Source organism: Pleurodeles waltl, chromosome 2_2 (assembly GCF_031143425.1).
Source record: "Pleurodeles waltl isolate 20211129_DDA chromosome 2_2, aPleWal1.hap1.20221129, whole genome shotgun sequence".
Classification (NCBI taxonomy): Eukaryota; Metazoa; Chordata; class Amphibia; order Caudata; family Salamandridae; genus Pleurodeles; species Pleurodeles waltl.
Genome location: NC_090439.1, coordinates 1194357207 through 1194380833, shown reverse-complemented (window position 1 = coordinate 1194380833; position 23627 = coordinate 1194357207). Strand labels below are relative to the sequence as shown.

Here is a 23627-nt window from a genome sequence, read left to right as displayed (position 1 = left end):
CAGCACAACAAAAGGGAGTCCCACGAAGTCGGAGTCCCACGAAGTCGGAGTCCAACTCAGCGAGTTGAGCAATGCATTAGGGTGTGCTGGGGACCAGGGCTAGGCTGTGCATGAAGGAAGTCTTGCAAGAGTGCACAGAAGCCCTAGCAGCTGCAGTTCACGCAGTACACAGGATTACTGCCTGGCGTGGGAGGCAAGGACTTACCTCCACCAAATTTGGGCAGAAGGACCACTGGACTGTCGGGGACACTTGGACCCAGCTCCTGTGTTCCAGGGACCATGCTCGTCAGGATGAGAGGGGACCCAGAGGACCGGTGATGCAGAAGTTTGGTGCCTGCGTTGGCAGGGGGACGATTCCGTCGACCAACAGGAGATTTCTTCTTGGCTTCCAGTGCAGGGTGAAGGCAGACAGCCCTCAGAGCATGCACCACAAGGAAACAGTCGAGAAAGCTGGCAGGATGAGGAGCTACAATGTTGCTGGTAGTCTTCTTGCTACTTTGTTGCGGTTTTGCAGGCGTCCTGGAGCAGTCAGCGGTTGATCCTTGGCAGAAGTCAAAGAGGGAAGTGTAGAGGAACTCTGGTGAGCTCTTGTATTCGTTAGCTGGTGAGATACCCACAGGAGGGAGCCTAAATAGCCCTCAAAGGAGGATTGGCTACAGAGAAAGGTAAGCACCTATCAGGAGGGGTCTCTGACGTCACCTGCTGGCACTGGCCACTCAGAGCTGTCCATTGTGCCCTCACACCTCTGCATCCAAGATGGTAGAGGTCTGGGACACACTGGAGGAGGTCTGGGCACATCCCCTGGGAGGTGCTCGTCAGGGGAGTGGTCACTCTCCTTTCCTTTGTCCATTTTTGCCCCAGAGCAGGGCTGGGGGGATCCCTGAACTGGTGTAGACTGGCTTATGCAAGGAGGGCACCATCTGTGCCCTTCAAAGCATTTCCAGAGGCCAGGAGAGGCTACTCCTCCAAGGCCCTTCACACCTATTTCCAAAGGGAGAGGGTGTAACACCTTCTCTCGGAGGATATCCTTTGTTCTGCCTTGGTGGGACCAGGCTGCCCAGGCCCCAGGGGGACAGAAATCTGTCTGAGGATTGGCAGCAGCGGGAGCTGCATAGAAAACCCCTGGAAGCTAGTTTGGCAGTACTGAGGCTCTATGCTGGAGACCCGGGGATGCATGGAATTGGACTAGGTATTGACCTACATGTAGTGCATGCATGTAATGGTGTCCCCGCACTCACAAAGTCCGGGGAATTTGCCCTGAACAATGTGGGGGCACCTTGGCTAGTGCCAGGGTGCCCACACACTAAGTAACTTTGCACCTAACCTTCACTAAGTGAGGGTTAGACATATAGGTGACTTATAAGTTACTTAAGTGCAGTGTAAAATGGCTGTGAAGAAATAACGTGGACGTTATTTCACTCAGGCTGCAGTGGCAATCCTGTGTAAGAATTGTCTGAGCTCCCTATGGGTGGCAAAAGAAATGCTGCAGCCCATAGGGATCTCCTGGAACCCCAATACCCTGGGTACCTATGTACCATATACTAGGGAATTATAAGGGTGTTCCAGTATGCCAATGTGAATTGGTAAAATCAGTCACTAGCCTGCAGTGACAATTTTAAAAGCAGAGAGAGCATAAACACTGAGGTTCTGGTTAGCAGAGCCTCAGTGATACAGTTAGGCACCACACAGGGAACACATACAGGGCATACTATGAGCACTGGGGTCCTGCCCAGCAGGATCCCAGTGACACAAGGGCTAAAACAAACATACATACAGTTTAAATGGGGGTAACATGGCAGGCAAGATGGTACTTTCCTACAATCAAAAATGATTAAACTGCTTTAATATCTAAGTTGGTTGGCATGGCTGCAGATAAAGATTTCAAATGAAGAGTACACAAGATCGGACTCTCTTCATCTGTAAAGTTAATAGACAAAATCGTATTACAAAAATCTGTGGTGTCTCTTAGGTAAGTACTCACCCTAAGAGCCAATGGTTGCACATACCCTTCTACAGATCTTCCTACAGGTTCATGAATGGAACGGCGTGTGGATACTATCGGTCTGAACGGCGGGTTATTCAGGTTCTTGTGGATCTTCTGTAGCACATAGATGTTTGGCCCTCTAGGGTAGTCTTGAACCAAATATATTTTGTCTTCCTCAATAATAGTACCGGAATCTGTAGCATTATTCAAAATATTGAGTAATGTTTTGGCCAATTCTTCAGTGGGGTTTGACTCTAATCTCATGTATAGAGCGCTATCGTTCACATGTGCGTCAACACATCTCCAAAACCGCTAAGGCACCACCTTCGGGAGCTCCACAACACGTGATGTCAGGGTTGTTGGCGATGTGCTTGATCACATGTCTTTCTTTGATGGTCATAGTACTGTACTTCCAAGGTCTAGACTTGAACACTTTTTGGAATTTTTTCTTCACAATTAATTCAAAAGAATCTAAAACCTTATGATTAACAGGGGCCATGAAAGTACTTTTACTTCTCAAGCCCATCAATGTGCTCTGCTTTTTTTATTAGGTCTTGCATCCGCAATGCTTTCAAAAAGTGCCCCAATCTGAGGTGTCTCATGAATTCGAACAGACATATCTCACAATCTAATTCCTCGCCATGATGAGTGGACACAAAGGAAGTGCCTTATTGCAAAATTATCATTTGTAGGGGAGACAGCTGGCTATTTGAAATGTTGATGACAAGATTGTTGTGGCTTCTGGTGGTTATCTTTCATGGTCATCTGCCCTATGAGTTTCCTTTCCCCTTCTCCTCCTGGTTCTACAGTGATGCTCTGACCGGATCCTACAAAAGAAGCAGAACTATCTGAAGTACGGAGACCTGCTGTATGTGATGATGGTGCATTCGCTTCTGGCGGCACGTTGTGAGTGGGCTCAGGGCTGTAAGCCTCCCTCAGCCAGTCAGAGCTCTGACCTGCAGCTCAGTCAGAGATTCTCAACCAAGCAGGGAAGACCCCATGGCCATGCAGGACACCATCCTCAGCTTGTTGAGACACAGCTGATCGGATCGTCTCAACCCAGCCAAGCAGGGGATCCTGCCCAGTACTCGAAGAACCCCATCCCAAGAGCTTTCATGCCCAGCAGGATGGCTAGAGCATCCCAGATGGGTTGTCTGCGCTAGAGCTAACTGGAGCACTGACCTTTGACCTGGTCAATATCTGAAGATGAAGTTTCTCTTTCAGTGGATTTATTGCTATACGGTCTCACCAGTCTTCACTAGGCAGATGCTTCTGCCCACCCGTAAGCGTCACCCAATTTATAATCTATGACGTCACTCTTACATTTTCTATTCTCTCTCTAATTAATCTTGTCGGTATATCGCTCTAATTGAATGTTAACATCTTTCAAAGAGGTCTCCCATTGTGTTTCCTCCATCCTATTGGTCAGTTCGTGTTTAAGTTGATGTAGTTCCTTGTTGAGTTCTTCAAGTATTCTTGATAGTTCTTCAACTATTAACAAGAGGAGGTCAAGAGAACATTTGTTTAAAATAGCAAACCAGCGATCTGTGAATCCTAGATTGTTTTTAGCATGAGGTTGATTATAGTGAGATTCTTAAACCTCTTTCTGTTGTGCTTTATGATACCTAACAAGGGTACCTGCATGCAATCGTTGATGATCTCTCGTTTTCAAATGTATAATAACTGTGTTAGGTTACTTTCAATGGAGTACTGGAGGTAGTGGCTGTCTCGGTTTGTCCTATCAGAGAATATACACGTTGTGCATCTTCAGCCAAATACACATATGTACTGGCCCTATTGTCTGTTACATTGTTGGAATTTGGACCCAAAAGTAATTGTATCTTGTTATGGGATTGGGCTTTTGAAGTTCGGCCCATATTGGTATTATTTCTTGATAGTACTGAACAACCACGCCTTGGGGTGCACTCTGCACTGGACAGTAGAGCCCTTTCCTCTGCCCTCCTCTCTATGCACTGATAGTGGGTCACAAACAGAACCACCCTATCAATGCCCATGAGGTCGGTGTCCAACAGTGACTCCCTATGACTGGATGCCATCATGGGATGGTCACATGCTAGCACAGCAGACCACAACGTCTGCCACCACTTTTCAAATTAAATCAGCTTTTTTTAAGTGCGTTCTATTTATTAAATGAATATTTATTTATTTACATTTGTTTTAAAGTTAGCAGTTGTCCAATGGACCTCTGCTTTTACTCAAACACACTTTGTTTACATACAGAAACTTCAAAAAGCTCCAAGGGGAACTTTTGCGAATGTGTTAACACCTTAACTGAGGAGTTAGCAACTTTTCAATTTTTTGTGACAGGATTTTGGCCATAACACATTGATTTATTCCGTAATCGATCATCATTTCAAGGGGTGACTAAGAAAGCCCCTTCTAAATACTAACGTGTTATGTCTTTCAATATCCAGTTTGCGATCAGTGGGTTAAGTACATTTAAGTAGACACTCAGCTAATTAAACGCTGATGTATTGAGTTGTCTCGAGGTTCAATTATCAGAAATGAATTGGAGTTGGTGAAAGACCTTGATGAATATGCACTGATTTATATCAAACAACTGGTTTTCATATATGCTCAAGTGCTTTTAAGAGCATTAGAGATAATGTTATAGATTTTATTGCTTTACAGTGCTTTGCGACCTTTCGAGGCTTATAAATATTCACAGGTGACAGGCATCCAGGAGTTGGCATCCAGGGGTTGGCATCCAGGAGTTGGCATCTGGGGGAGATGTGCAGGTCTGGTATAAGTGCCCGGTTGTATCTGTCTTCTATTAGGACCTCTGAATTTAGGACATGACGTGTCTCTCTTATAGGATTAGAGAAAAACCCAGGTGGAGAAATTGTTCTCTATTTCTTGATCGTTTAATTGTGACTGGGGACTTCATGACCGGAAGTGGCAGGGGGTGCTGGGACAGAGGCCTCAGGAGGAGGAGGAGGGGTTCAGGGTGAACTACACAGGAGACCAGTGTGAGTAGCATCACTGGAAGGAACATTTACAAAGTTAGTGACGTCTTTATGCGCCCCATTGTCATTTGACTAAACATAACTAATTTATCTCCAAGTTTTAGTTTCAGGTCATAATATAACAAGTGATCACAGTTCTTGATGACAAGCTACTCATATGTGTGTGTCCCATGTCACGCGCCCACAGCATCTCGGAAATAACAGCCTTTGATGTTTAAAGATTAAGAATGACCACGTTATTTATACTGTGTAGCCGAAAATATGTATTTATTTTTATATTTGTTTAGATGAGTATAGAGATAATTCAACATAGAAAGATTAGTTTGAAAAAGCATGTCTTCTAATTCAAGCCAAAAAGCAGACGATCCAGGAAAGGGGATGTGTAAAAGCAGGTAATTTACATGTATGATGTGGTGTAAATCATGTTTGTTTGGAGGAAGAGGCACCAATATCTAGAAACCTTTAAATGCAACTTGCATTACTTCAGTAGTATGTCAGAGTATAATACAGAGATATATCATTTTGAGTCCTAAATATTGCTTATGAAAATATCAGCCCATTAGATGGACATTTTCTAATACTCGTTATGTAGGGCATGATAATTCTGTCAGATGATACTCTGACAATGGTGTTGTGGTATCAGCCTCTTTCCTTCAGTCTCTTAGAGCCCATGTGATACACAAAAGTACAGGCCAGCCAGGGGCTCTGAGGGCTGGGTTATTGGGGACTGAGCAGGGCCCCAGACCTAGGGCTCGGGGGGGCCTCACAGGGCTCTGAACAGTTAGAGCTTCTTATCCTAGTCAAGCATGGGAGACCTCCAGGGGCCTGCAGGATCCCATCCTGGGCACTTTAAGACGTGGTGGGCTAGGGAAGGGAGCTGCGGGCCAGCAGCTTTAATCTCAGGGCCAGCCAGAGCTCTGGTCTTGGGGCCCGTTACATCTCTTTAACATAGATAGTCAAGGGAGACCTTCCCGGGCCTGTAGGACCCAATCAGCTGCTCTTTGAGACTTGGACTTTCATCCCTGAGACAGCCGAAACTATGACTTGGGATCTGGTTAGAGCTTCTTAACTTGTCCAAACAAGAGAGATCTCCCCGGGACTGAAGTACCCCGGGCACTTTGTGGCACAGCGAGAAAGGAGAGGGGACCCAGCACCTTGAGCCTCAAACCCCAGTGCAGCTGGAGCACTGACTCAAGTTAGGACAAAACTTGTTAACCTGGCCAAGCATGGAAGACATCCCTGGGCATGCAGGACACCATAACAAGTATTTTGTGACACAGCAGGATGGGTAATGGAGTCCAGCACCAGAGGCTTCTACCGCCCCCTTCTAGCTAAATCTCTGACCTGGGGCCAGAGTGTTGGAATCCAGATAGGCTGAGGAGACCTCCCCAAGCCTGCTGGACCCCATCACAGACACGTTGAGACATGGTTGACCAGAGCAGGGGTCCCACAGCCTCCTGTTCTCAGTCCAGCTGAAGCTCTGACTTGAGGCCTGTTCAGAGCTTCCTAACCAAGAAAGGCAGGAAAAACCTCCTTAGGCCTGCAGGACCTTACCCAGTGCACTTTGATACATGGCTGACCAAAGCATGGGGAAAATGGACGGGGGCTTCCACCCATCCCATATGTGACACAGCAGGTCCAGAAAGGTATCCCAAGGTCAAGGGCTTCCAACACAGATCCATTTGGAACTCTAACTCAAGGCCTGGTCACAGTTTCTTCATTAAGAAAAGGAGGGGATAACTTCCTGGGCCTGCTGGACCCCCATCCTGGACATCTCGAGACACAGCTCAGGGCTGTAAGCCTCCCTCAGCCAGTCAGAGCTCTGACCTGCAGCTCAGTCAGAGATTTCTCAACCAAGCAGGGAAGACCCCATGGCCATGCAGGACACCATCCTCAGCTTGTTGAAACACAGCTGATCGGATCGTCTCAACCCAGCCAAGCAGGGGTTCCTGCCCAGTACTCGAAGAACCCCGTCCCAAGAGCTTTCATGCCCAGCAGGATGGCTAGAGCATCCCAGATGGGTTGTCTGCGCTAGAGCTAACTGGAGCACTGACCTTTGACCTGGTGAGAGAATATTTACACACCGAAGAAGGGAAGCCCCCTCCTGGACTGCAGGATCCTGTCCCAAGCACTTTGTCATACTTTGGACCAGGGCAAGGGCCCCAAGTTAAGAGGGTCCTCAACCAGGGCCCGCCAGAGCACCACCCACTACCCTCCCAGTGTTAGAGGGGGACAATGTATCTGGCCTCCTGGAGCTCTAAGTGGGATTGTAGCTCAAAATGAGTCCTCACTGGGACTTCCCGGGGAGTTCGGAATTCTGAACACTGAGTCACTTCAAGGAAATGATGTGTTTTGTTTATTTTATTTATTTTAAGTACAGTGATGTTGGGATGGCACATTTTGCACCACCCATGTAGGTGTGGTAAATGTCAAACAGGCATATTTTTACACAAACCCTTCTTTTATTTTTGCACAACTATACTACTAATATCAGGCACTAACACCACCAACATCGACATTCAAATCAACCATCACTCTTTTTTTCACTCACTCAATTGCTGACTCATTATTTCACCCAATCACTCATTCCCACATGTGTGTTATGAATCTTGAATAAATAGTAGCCTCCACATTGATATGTGGGTATATTTGCTTGCATATTTACTTAGACATGTAAAGAGTATTTTTTCAAAGCTTTGTTATAGCTACAGTTACAGAGCATGAGGTAATTCAGTCCAAGTACGGGTATCATGGTAGTCCCTAGATAAAATATTACGTGCATATGTACCCAAGTGGGAGTCTTGCACTCACCAGGTCTACATTAGGTCCCTCAGAGTGCCATATGATGGAGCTTTGGTTGATTGAAAGTTGGTTCCCTGGTAAGGCTGAAAGGTCAACATTTCCAACCTTGATGCCGGATATTGATCCATTGGGAAATTTAACCCAGTTTAGTATGTCATACTTTGCTGACACGACACCTGTTTCATCAAAAATAATGTTGTCACCAGCTGCTATCATAAGAAACGTGTTCAGCTGTTAAAAGAACAAAATACATATTAATTAGCATGTGTGTAGAATCATTGGGGGAAGATCTTTTAGTAACTTAGATGTGTAAGTAGGACAAACATGTTTGAAACATAGATGTAGTTTATCGCAGTAATCCCATGTAATAAAAGGAGGTTCTACCTGAGCTCTATTAGGAAAAAACTGAGCTTTTTGCAGATGTCCCCATTACTTTTTGCCCACATTTTTGACTGATCCTGGTGTTTTCTGACTGTGTGCTGGGATCTGCTAACCAGGCCCATGGTGAGTGCTCTGTTTAAAAAGTTATATGGTAATTAGACATATTTATAATTGGCTCTGACAACCTACCGCAAGTCCCTAGTATATGGTACGGCTACTGGAGAGAGTTTGTTCCTATTCATTCAATTATAATCTTAAAAAGCTGGGTATCGCATAGGATGAAGCAGTAAGATGGTCGTCTGTAAATATGATGAAGGACCTTGTTAGACCCATCAGGTTTAGGGTGTTCGTCCCCCAAACATTTTGCCTCACTCCTCCTATTTGTTGCTGATTGCATTTTTGTTTGCCTTAGAACTCTGCACATTTCACCACTGCTAATCAGTGCTAAAGTGTTTGTGCTCTCTCCCTTAAACATGGTGCAATTAACTTACAACCAATTGGAATATTAAATATACCTGTAAGTCCCAAGTAAACTGGTACTACATATACCCAAGGTCTTTAAATTAAATGCTACTACTAGGCCTGCAGCACTTATTGTGCCACCCACTTTAGTAGCCTTTCAAAACATGTCTTATGTCTGCCATTTCAACATGGTAAAAGAAACATCTTGCCAGTCCTAACTCTTCCTGTCACCACTAGGGTAGGTCCTAAATAGCCTATAGGTTAGGATGCATTGTATTTAAAAAGCAGGACATGTACTTTTAAGCTTTACACGTCCTGGTATTGAAAAAATCTCTCCTATTAGATAACATTGGGTTACCATATTACACTGGTGAACACCGCCACCCACATCGCCAGACACACGCTCGACCCTATCTTCTCCGCCAGCAAACACGTCTTCTTCAGCCACACCTCTGCCCTACACTGGACCGACCACAGCTGCGTCCACTTCACATTCCGACGTGAGACCTCCCACCTCCGCACTCAACCCATCCCTCATCGACAGTGGAACAAGATCCCTGAAGAGCAACTCTTCTCCGCTCTCGCCGCCAACCAACCCACCCTCACCACCGACCCCAACGACGCAGCTCTCAACCTCACAAACTGGATCTCCAACTGCGCTGACAACCTTGCTCCCCTCAAACGCACGCATCGACAGACCAACACCAAAAAACCTCTCTGGTTCTCTGACACCCTCAAAGAATCAAAGAAAACTTGTCGTGCCCTTGAGAAGGCCTGGCGCAAGGACCACACCGCTGACAACATGACCGCCCTCAAGAACGCTACACGCGAACACCACCACCTGATCCGCACTGCCAAAAGGAACTTTTTCACCGACAGACTAGACAAAAACAGCCACAACAGCAGAGAACTCTTCAGCATCGTCAAAGAGTTCTCCAACCCCAGCGCCAGCGCCAACGCCGTCACGCCCTCACAGGATTTGTGCGAATCCCTCGCCACTTTCTTCCATCGCAAGATCAGCGACCTCCACGACAGCTTCGGACACCAGACCCAACCATACACCACTGAACCCGCTTCCCCGGACATCACCCTCAACAACTGGACCCACATCAACACGGAAGAAACCAAATCCATCATGAACTCTATCCACTCCGGCGCCCCTTCGGACCCCTGCTCGCACTTCATCTTTAACAAAGCCGACGACATCATCGCCCCGCACCTCCAGACCGTCATCAACTCTTCTTTTTCTTCTGCTACCTTCCCCGAATGCTGGAAGCACGCTGAAGTCAACGCCCTACTAAAGAAACCTACGGCTGACCCAAGCGACCTGAAAAACTTCCGCCCCATCTCTCTTCTACCTTTCCCAGCCAAGGTAATAGAAAAGACCGTCAACAAACAGCTGACCACCTTCCTGGAAGACAACAACCTGCTCGACCCTTCACAAACCGGATTCCGAACCAACCACAGCACGGAAACCGCCCTCATCTCAGTCACAGACGACATCAGAACCCTGATGGACAACGGTGAAACAGTCGCCCTCATTCTCCTCGACCTCTCGGCTGCCTTTGACACCGTCTGTCACCGCACCCTAATCACCCGCCTACGCTCCACCGGGATCCAAGGCCAGGCCCTGGACTGGATCGCCTCCTTCCTCGCTAACCGCTCCCAAAGAGTTTACCTCCCTCCGTTTCGCTCAGAACCCACCAAGATCATCTGCGGCGTACCTCAAGGCTCATCGCTCAGCCCGACACTCTTCAATGTCTACATGAGCCCCCTCGCCGACATCGTATGCAAGCACGACATCATCATCACCTCCTACGCCGACGACACCCAACTTGTACTCTCCCTCACCAAGGACCCCGCCAGCGCCAAGACCAACCTACAAGAGGGTATGAAGGACGTCGCAGATTGGATGAGGCCCAGCCGCCTAAAGCTGAACTCTGAAAAAACGGAAGTCCTCATCCTCGGCAACACCCCGTCCGCCTGGGACGACTCCTAGTGGCCCACGGCCCTCGGCACCGCACCGACCCCCGCAGACCACGCCCGCAACCTCGGCTTCATCTTGGACCCTCTTCTCACCATGACCAAGCAAGTCAACGCCCTGTCCTCCGCCTGCTTCCTCACTCTCCGCATGCTCCGCAAGATCTTCCGCTGGATCCCCGCCGACACCAGAAAAACCGTGACCCACGCCCTTGTCACGAGTCGCCTGGACTACGGCAACACCCTCTACGCCGGGACCACCGCCAAACTCCAAAACCGCCTGCAACGCATCCAAAACGCCTCGGCCCGCCTCATCCTTGACGTACCCCGCAACAGCCACATCTCCGCACACCTGAGACACCTGCATTGGCTCCCAGTCAGCAAAAGGATCACCTTCCGTCTTCTCACCCACGCACACAAAGCCCTCCACAACAAGGGACCGGAATACCTCAACAGACGCCTCAGCTTCTACGTCCCCACCCGCCCCCTCCGCTCCGCTGGCCTCGCACTTGCTGCCGTCCCTCGCACCCGCCGCTCCACGGCGGGTGGGAGATCTTTCTCCTTCCTGGCGGCCAAGACCTGGAACTCCCTCCCCACCAGCCTCAGGACCACCCAGGACCACTCCGCTTTCCGGAGACTCCTAAAGACTTGGCTGTTCGAGCAGCGATAACCCCCCCTTTCCCCCCTAGCGCCTTGAGACCCGCACGGGTGAGTAGCGCGCTTTATAAATGTTAATGATTTGATTTGATTTGAATTAATGAGTAATAACCTTTGATTGGGAGCAGATAGGAATGTTGAGTTGGGTCTCTAATGATCTGTAATTTAAAGCCCTCTGTAATGGTAAAGTCATATTTTATGTCAAACGTCTGAAAATGCCACTTTTAGAAAGTTGGTATTTGCTTGACCTAACCATTTGGTGCCTGCAGCCTGTATTCTTGGTCACATGATTAGGTGTAGTTGGCAGTTGGCTTTTGTGTATTCCTCCCAGACAGTGACTCAAAAGGGAATAGGTGTTGGCAGGATGAGCCAACTCTCGCAGGATAACAGGCGAGGAGTTGTCACCCACTATATCAAGGATGGCAGTTTTATGTGGTATGACTGAGGGGTCTTACCATGTAATGCTAACACATTAACCAGAAGTGGACCTCAGGTTCACACTGGTAAACCTTAGCTCCACCCTGGTAGAGTGGCAAAGAGCAGTCATGCTACTTAGAGGAACAGATGCAGAGCATTTCACAACACCAACATGGACGATAAGTAATTGACACAACCCAAAAGAAATCCAACACAAATTTAGAAAAATAAAGAAGACTTTTATCTTAATTTAGACACCAAAATGAACTTTGTATCATACATACAACTGGACTTGTGGATTTTTAAAACATTTAAAAATAGATAAACTTTTAGTAGTTAAATTAATACCATGGAAGTCAATAGGAGAAAACACAGTGAACAATTTGTCACTTTTGGGGTGAGTTCCATGGAACCCATCTGGAGTTATGGTCTGAGGGATCCCTGGACCTAGTTTTATAGACAGTACCTTTTAACCTTCCCCACAGAGTCCGGGTGCAGAGGTAGGCTTGCTGTCCTTAGAAAAGACCGGGAACCGCAAGTGCTGTCAATCAAAGATGCAGCACTCTTCAAACCCACACTTGGAGATGGAGTTACACTCTACCATCGAAGACTAGAGACCTTTGGGTTCCCAAGATCTGGATTCCAAATCTGCCACGCTCCCACCATATCCAGCGGCTCCAGGCGCAGAGGTGGCCTTGCAGCTGTCAATCACAGGAGGGTCACACCAATGATGCTTTGTCACTTAGTTGAAGTTGCCTTCTTCAGGATGCAGGATCTCAGCAGTGGGGTATTGTAGGAAAGTACCACCTTCCTTGGCATGTTACCCCTAATTTTACATGTATGTCAGTATGTTTTTGCCTCTCTCACTGGGATCCTGCTAACCAGGACCCCAGTGCTCATAGTTTGTGGCCTGACTGTGTAGTGCCTAACTGTGTCACTGAGGCTCTGCTAATCAGAACCTCAGTGTTCATGCTCTCTCTGCCTTTAAATTTGTCAGTATAGGCTAGTGACCACTTTTACCAATTTGAATTGGCATACAGGAACACCCTTAAAATTCTGTAGTATATGGTACCTATGTACCCAGGGAATTGGGGTTCCAGGAGATCCCTATGGGATGCAGCATTTCTTTTGCCACCCATAAGGAGCTCAGACAATTCTTAGACCACCATGTTCAGTCTTCTTGAACTCGTGTTCAAGGACTTCTGCGGCTGCTTCCTTCTTTTCAGTGGGCTCTCTACGTTGCTGAGCGGCCCTCTGTCTCCTCTCCTGACTGGCGACATCCTGGTCCTTCCTGGGCCAGGGCAGAACCCTTTTTCTCCAATCGTGACTATTGCAGGTAGCAAGGCTTGTTTGCAGTATTTTGCCAAGGAAACAACTCTGCTTCCTCCAGCACTCCGTGGGACATCTTCTGCATGAAGGAGAAGTTCCTAGCACCTTTTGTTGTTGCAGAATCTTCAGCTTCTTCCAACCTGAGGCAGACATTTTGCACTTTCATCCTGCCCCCCCTGTACACTTTAGCGACTCCTGGACTTGGTCCCTTCCTTTACAGGTCTTCAGGTCCAGGAATCCATCTTCAGTGCTTTGCAGTCTGTTGTGGTCCTTGGAAAATCCTTTATCACTACTTTAGTGTGTTTTGGGGGAAATAGTAGTACTTTATTCCTACTTTTCTGGGTCCTGGGGTGGGGTCTCCTTTACACCCTTAGTGTTTTCTCATACTCCCAGTGACCCTCTACACACTACACTAGCCTAGGGGTGCATACGTGGTTCGCATTCTACATTCTTAGTATATGGTTTGTGTTGCCCCTAGGCCTATTGCATCCTATTGTGTTTTACAGTGTTTGTACTACTTTCTGACTGTTTTACTTACCTGATTTGGTTAGTTGTGTATATTTTGTGTATGTTACTTACCTTATAAGGGAGTATATCCTCTCAGATATTTTTGGCACATTGTCACTAAAATAAAGTACCTTTAGTTTTAGTAACTATGAGTATTGTCTTTCTTATGATCTAGTACCTATATGATATAAGTGGTGTTGCATGAGCTTTGCATGTCTCCTAGTTCAGCCTTGGCTGCTCTGCTATAGCTACCTCTATCAGCCTAAGCTGCTAGAACACTACTACACTAATAAGGGATAATTGGACCTGGCATAAGGTGTAAGTACCCTTGGTACCCACTACAAGCCAGGCAAGCCTCCTACACCTTGGCAGTGGCAAAAGTAATCCAAGGGTATTTTGTTGGATAGAGGTCGACAAGAGTTGGGTAGCAGCTCGAAACTTGGTATGAGCCTCACTTCAACTCCCAGGGTTCAGGTTACCAATTTACTTTGGGCTCTCTCAAGAAGGGCCTGAGGGTTCCACTCCTTGTGACACAACATGACGATTATTCTGTAGGTTTCATGCGACTGGTTCCACCAGTCAGGGGAGTCTCCTTCAGTTTCTGGCGTCCACTGGAGTCCTTCTTGCTGGGAGCAAGGTGGTTTTGCCACATTGAACACACAGCTCCAGTATATGGTCTCCTCAGGACACTTAACTGTCCTCTCTTTGCGCTGCAGCTGAGTCCAAAGTCCTCTTGTCATTGAAGGTGTCTTCTTTGTACCTCTTCTAAGATTCAAAGTCAGAACTGAGGTTCTGGTGTCCGGGTAGCCCTTTAAATTCTAGTTTAGGGGGTGTTAAGGGTGTGAAGGACAGTGGCCAATAGGCTACTGGTCCCTGCAGTTAGTTCACCCCTGAGGTGACAACTTCCTGTTGGAATACGTTACTTTTCTACCCAGAACCCACTAATTCAGGGTTTGCCAATATGGCAGAACTTTTTCTTGGCTGTACAGTCTTCCTAGCCCACCCGAAGGTGTGGCTAGCTTCTCAGAGGTGTACACTTCCTGCACAACTAATTTTCCCACCTGTCAGCCTGGACAGGGTGGGAAGGACTTTGTCCTTGAGTGGTGGACAATAGATTACATATAAAGGGTGGTGAAAGCTTCTGAAGATTACCTCCTTGATTACTGTAACCACTAGCCATCCTGGGATGGCAGAAGTGCGACCTCATCCATGCCCAGGTCTTTTGTCTCCATCCTAGGGGAAGTGCTAGCACAACCAGCAGGAGGACGGACTTTTGTCTTGGTGTCAAATGGCTCAGGTGAGCCTGCCAAGGTAAGAGAAATCTGGCAACTTGGTGGACAGCCTCTGAGGATGGCACCACAGTACATGCTAGGTAACCCTGGGCACAACAATCATGCTAAGGGTAAAAAAGCACAGTGTTTGACACCAAACAAGGGGAAAATCGGTCAAGCCATCATGGAGCGGGACATTTGGGTTTGCCCGGGTGCCAGTCCATCCTACCCTATGGACTGCCAGTGACTTATGGTAGTATTAACTTTAAAATGCTATCACAGGTCCATTTACACTGGAACCATTTACAAGGGCCTTAGAGGTGTGATAAAGTCTTTGCCAACTGGCATCAGCACTGAGGTCTGATTAGCAGGCTTACGTGCACTTTCAGATTTAAAACGATGACATCAGGAGTCTAAATGGGGGCAAAAGTAGGCCAGTATCTGCAAAGAGCCCAGTTTCTTACACCTACTATACTCGCATATCAAAGTGATTCATCCTGCACAGGATCCTGCACTGGTTGAGAAACACACTAGTCTATTGTGAGCCGTGAAACCTGGGGCCAGGGAATAGAGGACGGAAATTACAGACACATCTACGGGGGTTAACTTGAGGACCTTCTCCCACTTCAAAGTGGGCACCAGGTATAAATATTGGACTCTCAGTCCCAACTTTTCAGATCATTTCTGGACAGCCTACCTTCTCTGCCACCATGCTGCCCTGGCTCCCTGATGAGGAAGGACTGAACCTGTACCTTGAACCCAAGACCACCAGAGTGACTTCAAGGGCTAGTTGGCTCACCACCTGTTCTGAGATACAGAGAGACAATAGGATTCTCTGTGCTGGTACAGTTTGATGTATTTTGATGCAGTACAGCTTCTATTCGACAAGTCTGTAATCACTAACCAAGTGTGACACATCGCAACGTTGACAACCAGCCTAGCTTGATACATCTCACCGCAGTGTGATGCATATTGACGCAAGTCCTCTCAGCACCAGTAGTTTCATCAGACCGGATGCAGTGTGACGCAGCATAATGGCTGCATTGCAGCTCCTAATTCGTGGCTTCATCAGCACCAACACAGCATGACACATCTTAGAACAGGGCCTCACAAAGCAATCTCCCATCGACAGCTCATCAATGCCCACGCCAGTGTGGTCAAATCAAGAACTTTGCATCTCAACATCCACTATGCAAGGTACATTTAACAGCTGACTGAACTCAATGCTGTTTCCAGCTCGTGTGACATTTTGACTTGGGCCTGGTCCACTGTGACCAAATAACCGCACTTGGTTCTACACGCTTCTAAACTCTACTTTCAAATTGCATATCTCTGGTTCTATTAATTGGATATTTGCTAATTTGGTCTTATATCATATTTTAATGTTTAATCAATTTTTCTAGATTGGTGTTGGATTTTTCTTGTGTCGTGTTTTCACTTTGTTACTCTTTCAAGTGCTAAATAAATACTTTACACATTGCCTCTAAGTTAAGCCTGAAAGCTTTGTGCCGAGGTAGCAGAGGTTTAAGCACAGGTTAATTTGGGGGTTCTTTGTGTTTCGCCCTGACAAGAATTGTTGTTGTTACTTGAGTAGGGTTTCACCCCCTCAACTAATAACAATTTCTCACAGAAATTAAGGGAAAACAAGGTTTTAATATCAGTGACTCCTTTTTCAGTGTGAGTCTGTTCATCTGCTCTCACAAAAGCCACAAAATCCACATATCTTCTGTTGCTGAATGAGCAAAACTTTCACAGGTTTTTCGTTAACTTGTGTACAGCAGAGCTTCCGCTGGAGGGTAATTTAGGATATTCAACATATATTTTTCACTTAAGACACATTTGTATACTTTTTCAGTTTGGGATCTAGGAACCGCAGCATGTTGTAGATGCTTCACCTTAACTGATTGCCTATCAAAACCACTGTTGTCTTGCAGAAGAGGCACCTTCATATGCTATTACTGTTCAGCGGGACGAAAGCCTTTGTATGTTGTTATTGTCCCATACAGGAGGTACCTATGCATTGTTAGTATCCCATATAGGAGATATATGAGCATTCTATTGTTGATATTGATGAAAGTGTGTCAGTGTATGCCATGATATGTGAGCATAGCAGTGAACTTGCATCAGTATTGTTGATTCCATCCGATGTGACCTCCTCATCAACCCCTAATCAGAAATACATGGTCAGGCAAGCTCTGGAATTTAGGTCTGAAGCCACTGATTGACAGATCACAGGTGGGGTGGCACATAGCCTGTAGGCAAACACACAAACAGGAAGAATCCAGATCAATCCCTCAGCTAGCCAGCTACACCACAATACTCGCATGAGATTGGCCCCCTATAAAATACATTTGGCCGGAGGTGTGCAGGTTCCCAAAACACCATGAATGGTAGATGCCACACGAAGTTAGGAACACTCAGCCAATCATAACACAACACTCACACAACACGCAGTTTTCATATGCTCTCTATGCCGGACATCTGGACATGTTACCTACTGCCCACAATATGTCCGGCCAAGGTTGAGTCCCACCTGCTCACTTTATCAGATGGTCAGATTTATGACTTTGGCCCTCATTTTTACCTTGGCGGACTTTTGACTGCCAGAGTTAATGTGGCGGTATCACCACTAACAGGCTGGCGGTGTTTACCACCACATTGTGAGTGTGGCAGGTTGGTCGCTGCCAACCCACCACATCACCACTCATACCGCTATGGCAGTATGAACCGTCGGGCCGGAGATGTTAATCTCTGACCCAGCTGCCCACAGAACACAGTAGCAATGCCACGAAAACCATGGCGGTAGAATCTACTGGTGACAGGGAATTCCTTCCCTGTCACTGGTAGATGACTCCCCCACCCACCCCAGCAAGCACCTAACCCCCTTATCCAAACACTCAACCCCCCACCCCCTGATGCATTCTCACCCCCCCACCCTGATCCATTCACATACACTCCCGACCGATCCATTCTCACCCCCCCACCCCTGATCAATTCACATACACCCCCACCCTATACACGTACTCACTCATAGACACACACACACTCATACACTCACACTCGCAACACTTATACATACACACGCAGACATGCACCCGTCACACAACTGCCCCCACCCCCACAGCCATACACGCACACACCCACACACTCTCACATCAACCCCCCCAGAGGCTGGCAGCCTCCTACTGGTGGTGCAGTGCTGGTGGTACCATTGCCAGGACATCACCATCCGCCTGCATGGCTACTGCCAGATGTCCGCCCTGATTGTGGCGGGAATCCAGCAGTACCCATAACATGGCTGGCAGAAGACAGCCAGCACTGGCGGTCTTCTGGCGCCCGTGGCATCGGCAGTATTCAAACAATACAATACCGCCGATGTCATAATGATCCCCTGTGTGTTTTAAAGTTGAATCAAAAGGTCAAAGACAAGATGAATTGAGGTATAAATTAAGGGAACAGGGTAACTCCACAAATGTTCACATAATGCTGTAGATAGAATAATAAACTTGACTTGTTATCATTTACTGAAAGAATTCAAAGACTTGGATACCTGAAATAAATCCCCAAATCATGCAGAATAATAAGAACAAAAACAATCCAATGAAATGCGAAAATGTGAGGAAACTAGAAAAGTAAACTCATCACTCTGAAAGAAAAACTACAGAAGATAAGGCATGAGAGAGCCATCAAGACTGATAATCTGTATGTATGGGGGAATGGTTCTGCTGCCTTGAATAGTGCATGGAATAATCCCTCACCTTCCAGGGCTTGAAGTCATGCTTGAGGCCCCATGCTGCAGACCCTGATCTGGACTCAGACACATACATGTCATGTAAGGCGTGCACCAGTGCATAAACAGCCATGTACACGCTGTAGGTGAATCGAAAACTGAAGGCATTGATGGCGGCCAGGTCATAGAGTCGTAAGGTCTCATTTCCTGAGCACAGAGGTGAAAGTGGTGAATACGGATCTAACGTATCATTTTTAGAGATAATGTTGCATCTGAATATTAAAAGCCAAAGTTCCAGAAGGGCATTGTCATCTGGAAACTTCAATGGATTCACATCATAGAGAAAATCTTGAAATCCTGGAATCTGTCCTTCCTTGATGGAGAAAATCAGGGTTCCATTTAATACACTCAGGTTATCTAATGAGGAACTTGCTGCGGAAAAAGACATGCTCATGGTTCCAATCCAAATTTTATGAGGTAGTTTTTCCCAAGAATGGTACTGGAACTGTAGTGTCATTGATGCGCTTGTGCTGTAGACAATGATGACCTGAGCAGTGCAGTTCTGTAGAGCGTCAACAATTTGATCAATCCTTTTAGCGTTACGGCAAGTTAGATCTGTGGGCAATGTATATGAAAACTCAACGCAGCCTCCACTGTGGGTGATCATTGTTCTCAGGTCTCGCATCGCTCTCTCTCCACTGTCATCCTCCGAGGCCAGGATCCCCACCCAGGTCCATCCAAAGTGTTTTAGCAGTTGAGTGATCCCTTCGTACACAGAGAGCTCATTTGGGACAGTCCGGAAGAAGGACGGAAATCTCAGTTTGTCACTGAGGAGAGGATCGAGAGCGCCATAGCTGATCTGCAAACCAGGTAAAATATTATGGAAAGCAATTTTAAAAAACACACATACGATAGACTGCAGCCTGTAAGTGGCCAGATTACATAAAGGGCACTGAGAGGTTTCTAATGCCCCACCAGTGTTAAATTTGCAACATGTGCAGACATATCCAACTAATGAGAGGGGTCATTTAACTGGTCCAATATACACATGCCCAAATGCTACTGACATTTGTGTAAAATACTTATTAACTTTGCAACATCATTGTACTTTTGTGTGTAGTTAAATGTACTCACCATGAACTATTCACATTGCCACACTCAGGCAACTCTTCTGGATGAAGCCAAAGATACTAGATGGCCTCCACTACGTGAGTCTATGAATGAGGAGATAAATCTGACAAATTGCTATACTGGCTGTCAACACACGATTCAGTGTCCTGTGTGGTTCCAAGTGAGGTCACACTGGACGGCGCAGTCCACAGAGAGGCAACATCCGTTGACTCCATGTTTGCAGGCGCTCTATACTAGGTGTCCTAGGCCTGAGAGGGAATCCACGTGCTCCCTCCTCGAAGACATCCCACTCCTGACTCCTTCCCACTCTGACAGGTACCACGTAGATTGCCCACGAGATGAGGCCATTATTGATAACAATTCAGGCGAGACCCAATGACTTTCCCCTGGAATATTACCAGAAACTTTCAATATTTGAGGAAGCCTTCCAAAAAGTGAAAGTCATCCCACAGTTAGACCTTGTCACGATTGTACTCCTCCAAAAAGAGGTAACACCTCCTGAGAATTGCTCCTCCTACTGTCTCATTTTGCTGATAAATGCTGAATTGAAGCTGTCCTCTTAAATACTAGTGAACGGGCTCCTAATGGACTTAGCACAAGGCAGTATGGTCCATATTTATGGAAAGTTTGTGCCGCCGTAGTGTAATTTTTTACGCTAAAGCGGCACTAACTTAACTCCATATTTATATTTTGATACTAGACCCGTCCAGTGTCAAAATATCTGAACTACCGCCATTACTAGGACGCACCAACCCACCTTGCGTTATTTTGCAAAAATGATATTGTAGGAGGCTGGCCTGGTGTGTGGTGGGTACCTAAGGTACTTATACCTTATACCAGGTCCAGGTATCCCTTATTAGTGCAGTGTAGGTAGTGTCTAGAAGCCAGGCTCCCTAGAGGTAGTGTGGATGAGGAGCAAAGGAACTAAGTAGGAGACATGCAAAGCTCATGCAATACCACTGTAGTCACTAAGCGCTTACACACATGAAAGAATACACCCAGTGATACAAAAATAAAGGTACTTTATTTTGGTAACACACTTATACCATAGAGACAATACTCTCTTAGGAGGTAAGTAATATACACAATATATACACTAGTATCCAAAAACAGATAAGTAAACAGTTAGAAAACAGTGCAAATAGTGAAAATCACAATAGTTAGAAATGGGCCTAGGGAGAGCACAGACCATATACTAAGAAAGTGGAATGTGAATGTTGGTTTCCCACCTAGGCCAGTGTAGTGTGTAGAGGGGAGCTGGGAGTATTAGAAAACACCAAAGGTAAGTAATAGAACCCACCCAGAGCCCAGGAAAGTAGCAGTAAATTACAGGAACTTTCCTACTACACTGAAGAAAACAAAAAATAAGATATTGCAAGAACCAGAAGAGACTGCAAGACACCAACAGTGGATTCGTTGGACCTGAAGACCTGTAGAAGAAGAGGACTGTAGGACCATCTTGCCTGGCATGCTACCCCCATTTTCACTGTGTGTATGTTTGTTTTTGCCTATGTGTCACTGGGATCCTGCTAGGTGCTCATAATGTATGCCCTGTATGTGTTCCCTGTGTGGTGCCTAACTGTATCACTGAGGCTCTGCTAACCAGAACCTCAGTGGTTATGCTCTCTCTGCTTTTAAAATTGTCACTGCAGGCTAGTGACTAATTTTATCAATTCTCATTGGCACATTGGTACACCCCTATAATTCCCTTGTATATGGTACCTAGGTACCCAGGGTATTGGGGTTCCAGGAGATCCCTATGGGCTGCAGCATTTCTTTTGCCACCCATAGGGAGCTCAGACAATTCTTACACAGGACTGCCACTGCAACCTGAGTGAAATAACGTCCACGTTATTTCACAGCCATTTACCACTGCACTTAAGTAACTTATAAGTCACCTATATGACTAAACCCTCACTTGGTGAAAGTTAGGTGCCAAGTTACTTAGTGTGTGGGCACCCTGGCACTAGCCAGGGTGCCCCCTTCATTGTTCAGGGAAAATTCCCCGAACTTTGTGAGTGCAGGGACACCATTACACGCGTGCACTACATATAGGTCACTACCTATATGTAGTGTCACAATGGTAACTCCGAACATGGCCATTTAACATGTCTAGGATCATGGAATTGTCACCCCAATACCATTCTGGTATTGGGGGGAGAATTCCATGCATCACCGGGTCTCTAGCACAGAACCCGGGTACTGGCAAACCCAGGTCTGCGGTTGATCTGATGGTCTGAAGCTGAAGCAGAGGATGCAGAGGAGTCCTGGAGGAATCTTGCAAACCGAATCTGAGGAAATATCCAGACGAGAGACCCTAAACAGCCCTGAGAGGGGGATAGGCTACCTACCCAGGTATGCCCCTTTCAGGGTGGGTCTCTGACATCACCTGCTGGAACTGGCCATTCAGATGTCCCCAGAGAGTCCCCACACCTTGGAATCCAAATGGCTAACACCAGGGACACTCTGGAGGAGCTGTGGGCACCACCCCTGAGGTGGTGATGGACAGGGGAGTGGTCACTCCCCTTTCCTTTGTCCAGTTTCGCACCAGAGCAGTGACTGGGGTCCCTGAACCCTTGTAGACTGGATTATGCAAGGAGGGCACCGTTTGTGCCATACCTGTAACACCTATTTCTGATGAGAGAGGGTGTAACACCCCACTCCTAAAGGAAATGCATTGTTCTGCCATCCTGGGATTGAGCTGCTCAATCTCCAGGAGGGCAGAAACCTGCCTGTGAGGTGGCAGCAGCTGGGGCTGCAGTGGAAATCTCAGAGAGCTGGTTTGGATGTACTGAGGGTCCATGGTGGAGCCCCCAGGGTGCATGGAATTGCCCCCCAATACCAATTGGATTGGGGATACAATTTCTCAATCTTAGACACCTCACAGGGCCATATTCGGGGTTACTATTGTGAAGCTACATATATGTATTGACATATATGTAGTGCACGCTTAGAATAGTGTCCCTGCACTAACGAAGTCTGGGAAATTGGTCCTGGACAATGTGGGGGCACCTTTGCTAGTGCAAGGGTGCCCTTACACACAGTAGCTTTGCACCTAGCCTTCAGTAACTGAAGGTTAGACATGTAGGTGACTTATAAGTTACCTGGTGCAGTGAAAATGGCTGTGAAATAGTGTGTGCACTATTTCACTCAGGCCACAGTGACAGTCCTGAAGGAGTGTTTGTATGAGAAATGCTGCAGCCTTTAATGTTCTCCTGGAACCCAAATGCCCTGGGTACCTAGGTATCATATACTAGGTACTTATAAGGGGGGGTCCAGTGTGCCAATCTGGATTGGAATATGGAGTCACTAGACTATAGTGACAAATTTGGAGAGCAGAGAGAGCATAAACACTGGGGTTCTGGTTAGCAGAACTCCAGTGACACAGTCAAGCATTATGACAACACAGTAAAACATAGTGGCATATAGGCCACAAACTATGAGCACTGGGGTCCTGACTAGCAGGATCCCAGTAAGACAGTAGAAACACACTGACAAACAGGCAGAAATGGGTGGTAACCATGCTAGAAAGAGGCTACTTTCTCACAGACACCCTTAGGTGGCTACACCCTACTACAGTGACCACTTCCTGTTGGAAGGATCACTTCCCTAACCCTCATTGGCTATTTTCCTCCATTCAAACATGGAAGAAAATGAAAGGGAGGGTACACTTTGCATGCAAGCTCTTAGGGGTGGTGTGTGCTCAGTTAGGCCACTCCTTCTACCCTTTGTCTGATTTCCCGCCTTTGCTCCCTCCAAAAGTGGGAGTTTGCAAAGGGGGGAAGCCCTCTGCTGGTAGCAGCAGGCCTGGGAGCTCGGGTTTCAAGGGCAGTAGCCCTTTGAAGCTCACCGCCAGGGTGTTGCACATTCGTGAGAGAGGGGGTGTTAGCTCCTCCACCGAGGAAAGGAATTGTTCCAAAACCAGAGAGCCTGGGCTCTCCCCCAAAGTTTGTGCATTGGGTGTCTAGAGGTGGCAGGCTGGATGGAAC

At 46.9% G+C, this 23627-nt stretch overlaps 1 protein-coding gene across 1 annotated transcript in view; it reads right to left on the bottom strand.

The window, feature by feature from the left end:
* The window catches only part of LOC138279314 (vomeronasal type-2 receptor 26-like), a 134584-nt gene that overhangs the window by 90258 nt on the left and 20699 nt on the right, over positions 1 to 23627 (bottom strand). The window contains exons 2-3 of the mRNA XM_069219395.1: positions 18536 to 19366; positions 7783 to 8004 (exon numbers count right to left, since the gene is read on the bottom strand). Coding sequence (XP_069075496.1) covers positions 7783 to 8004; positions 18536 to 19366 — 1053 coding nt within the window. The remainder of the gene's footprint in view (positions 1 to 7782; positions 8005 to 18535; positions 19367 to 23627) is intronic.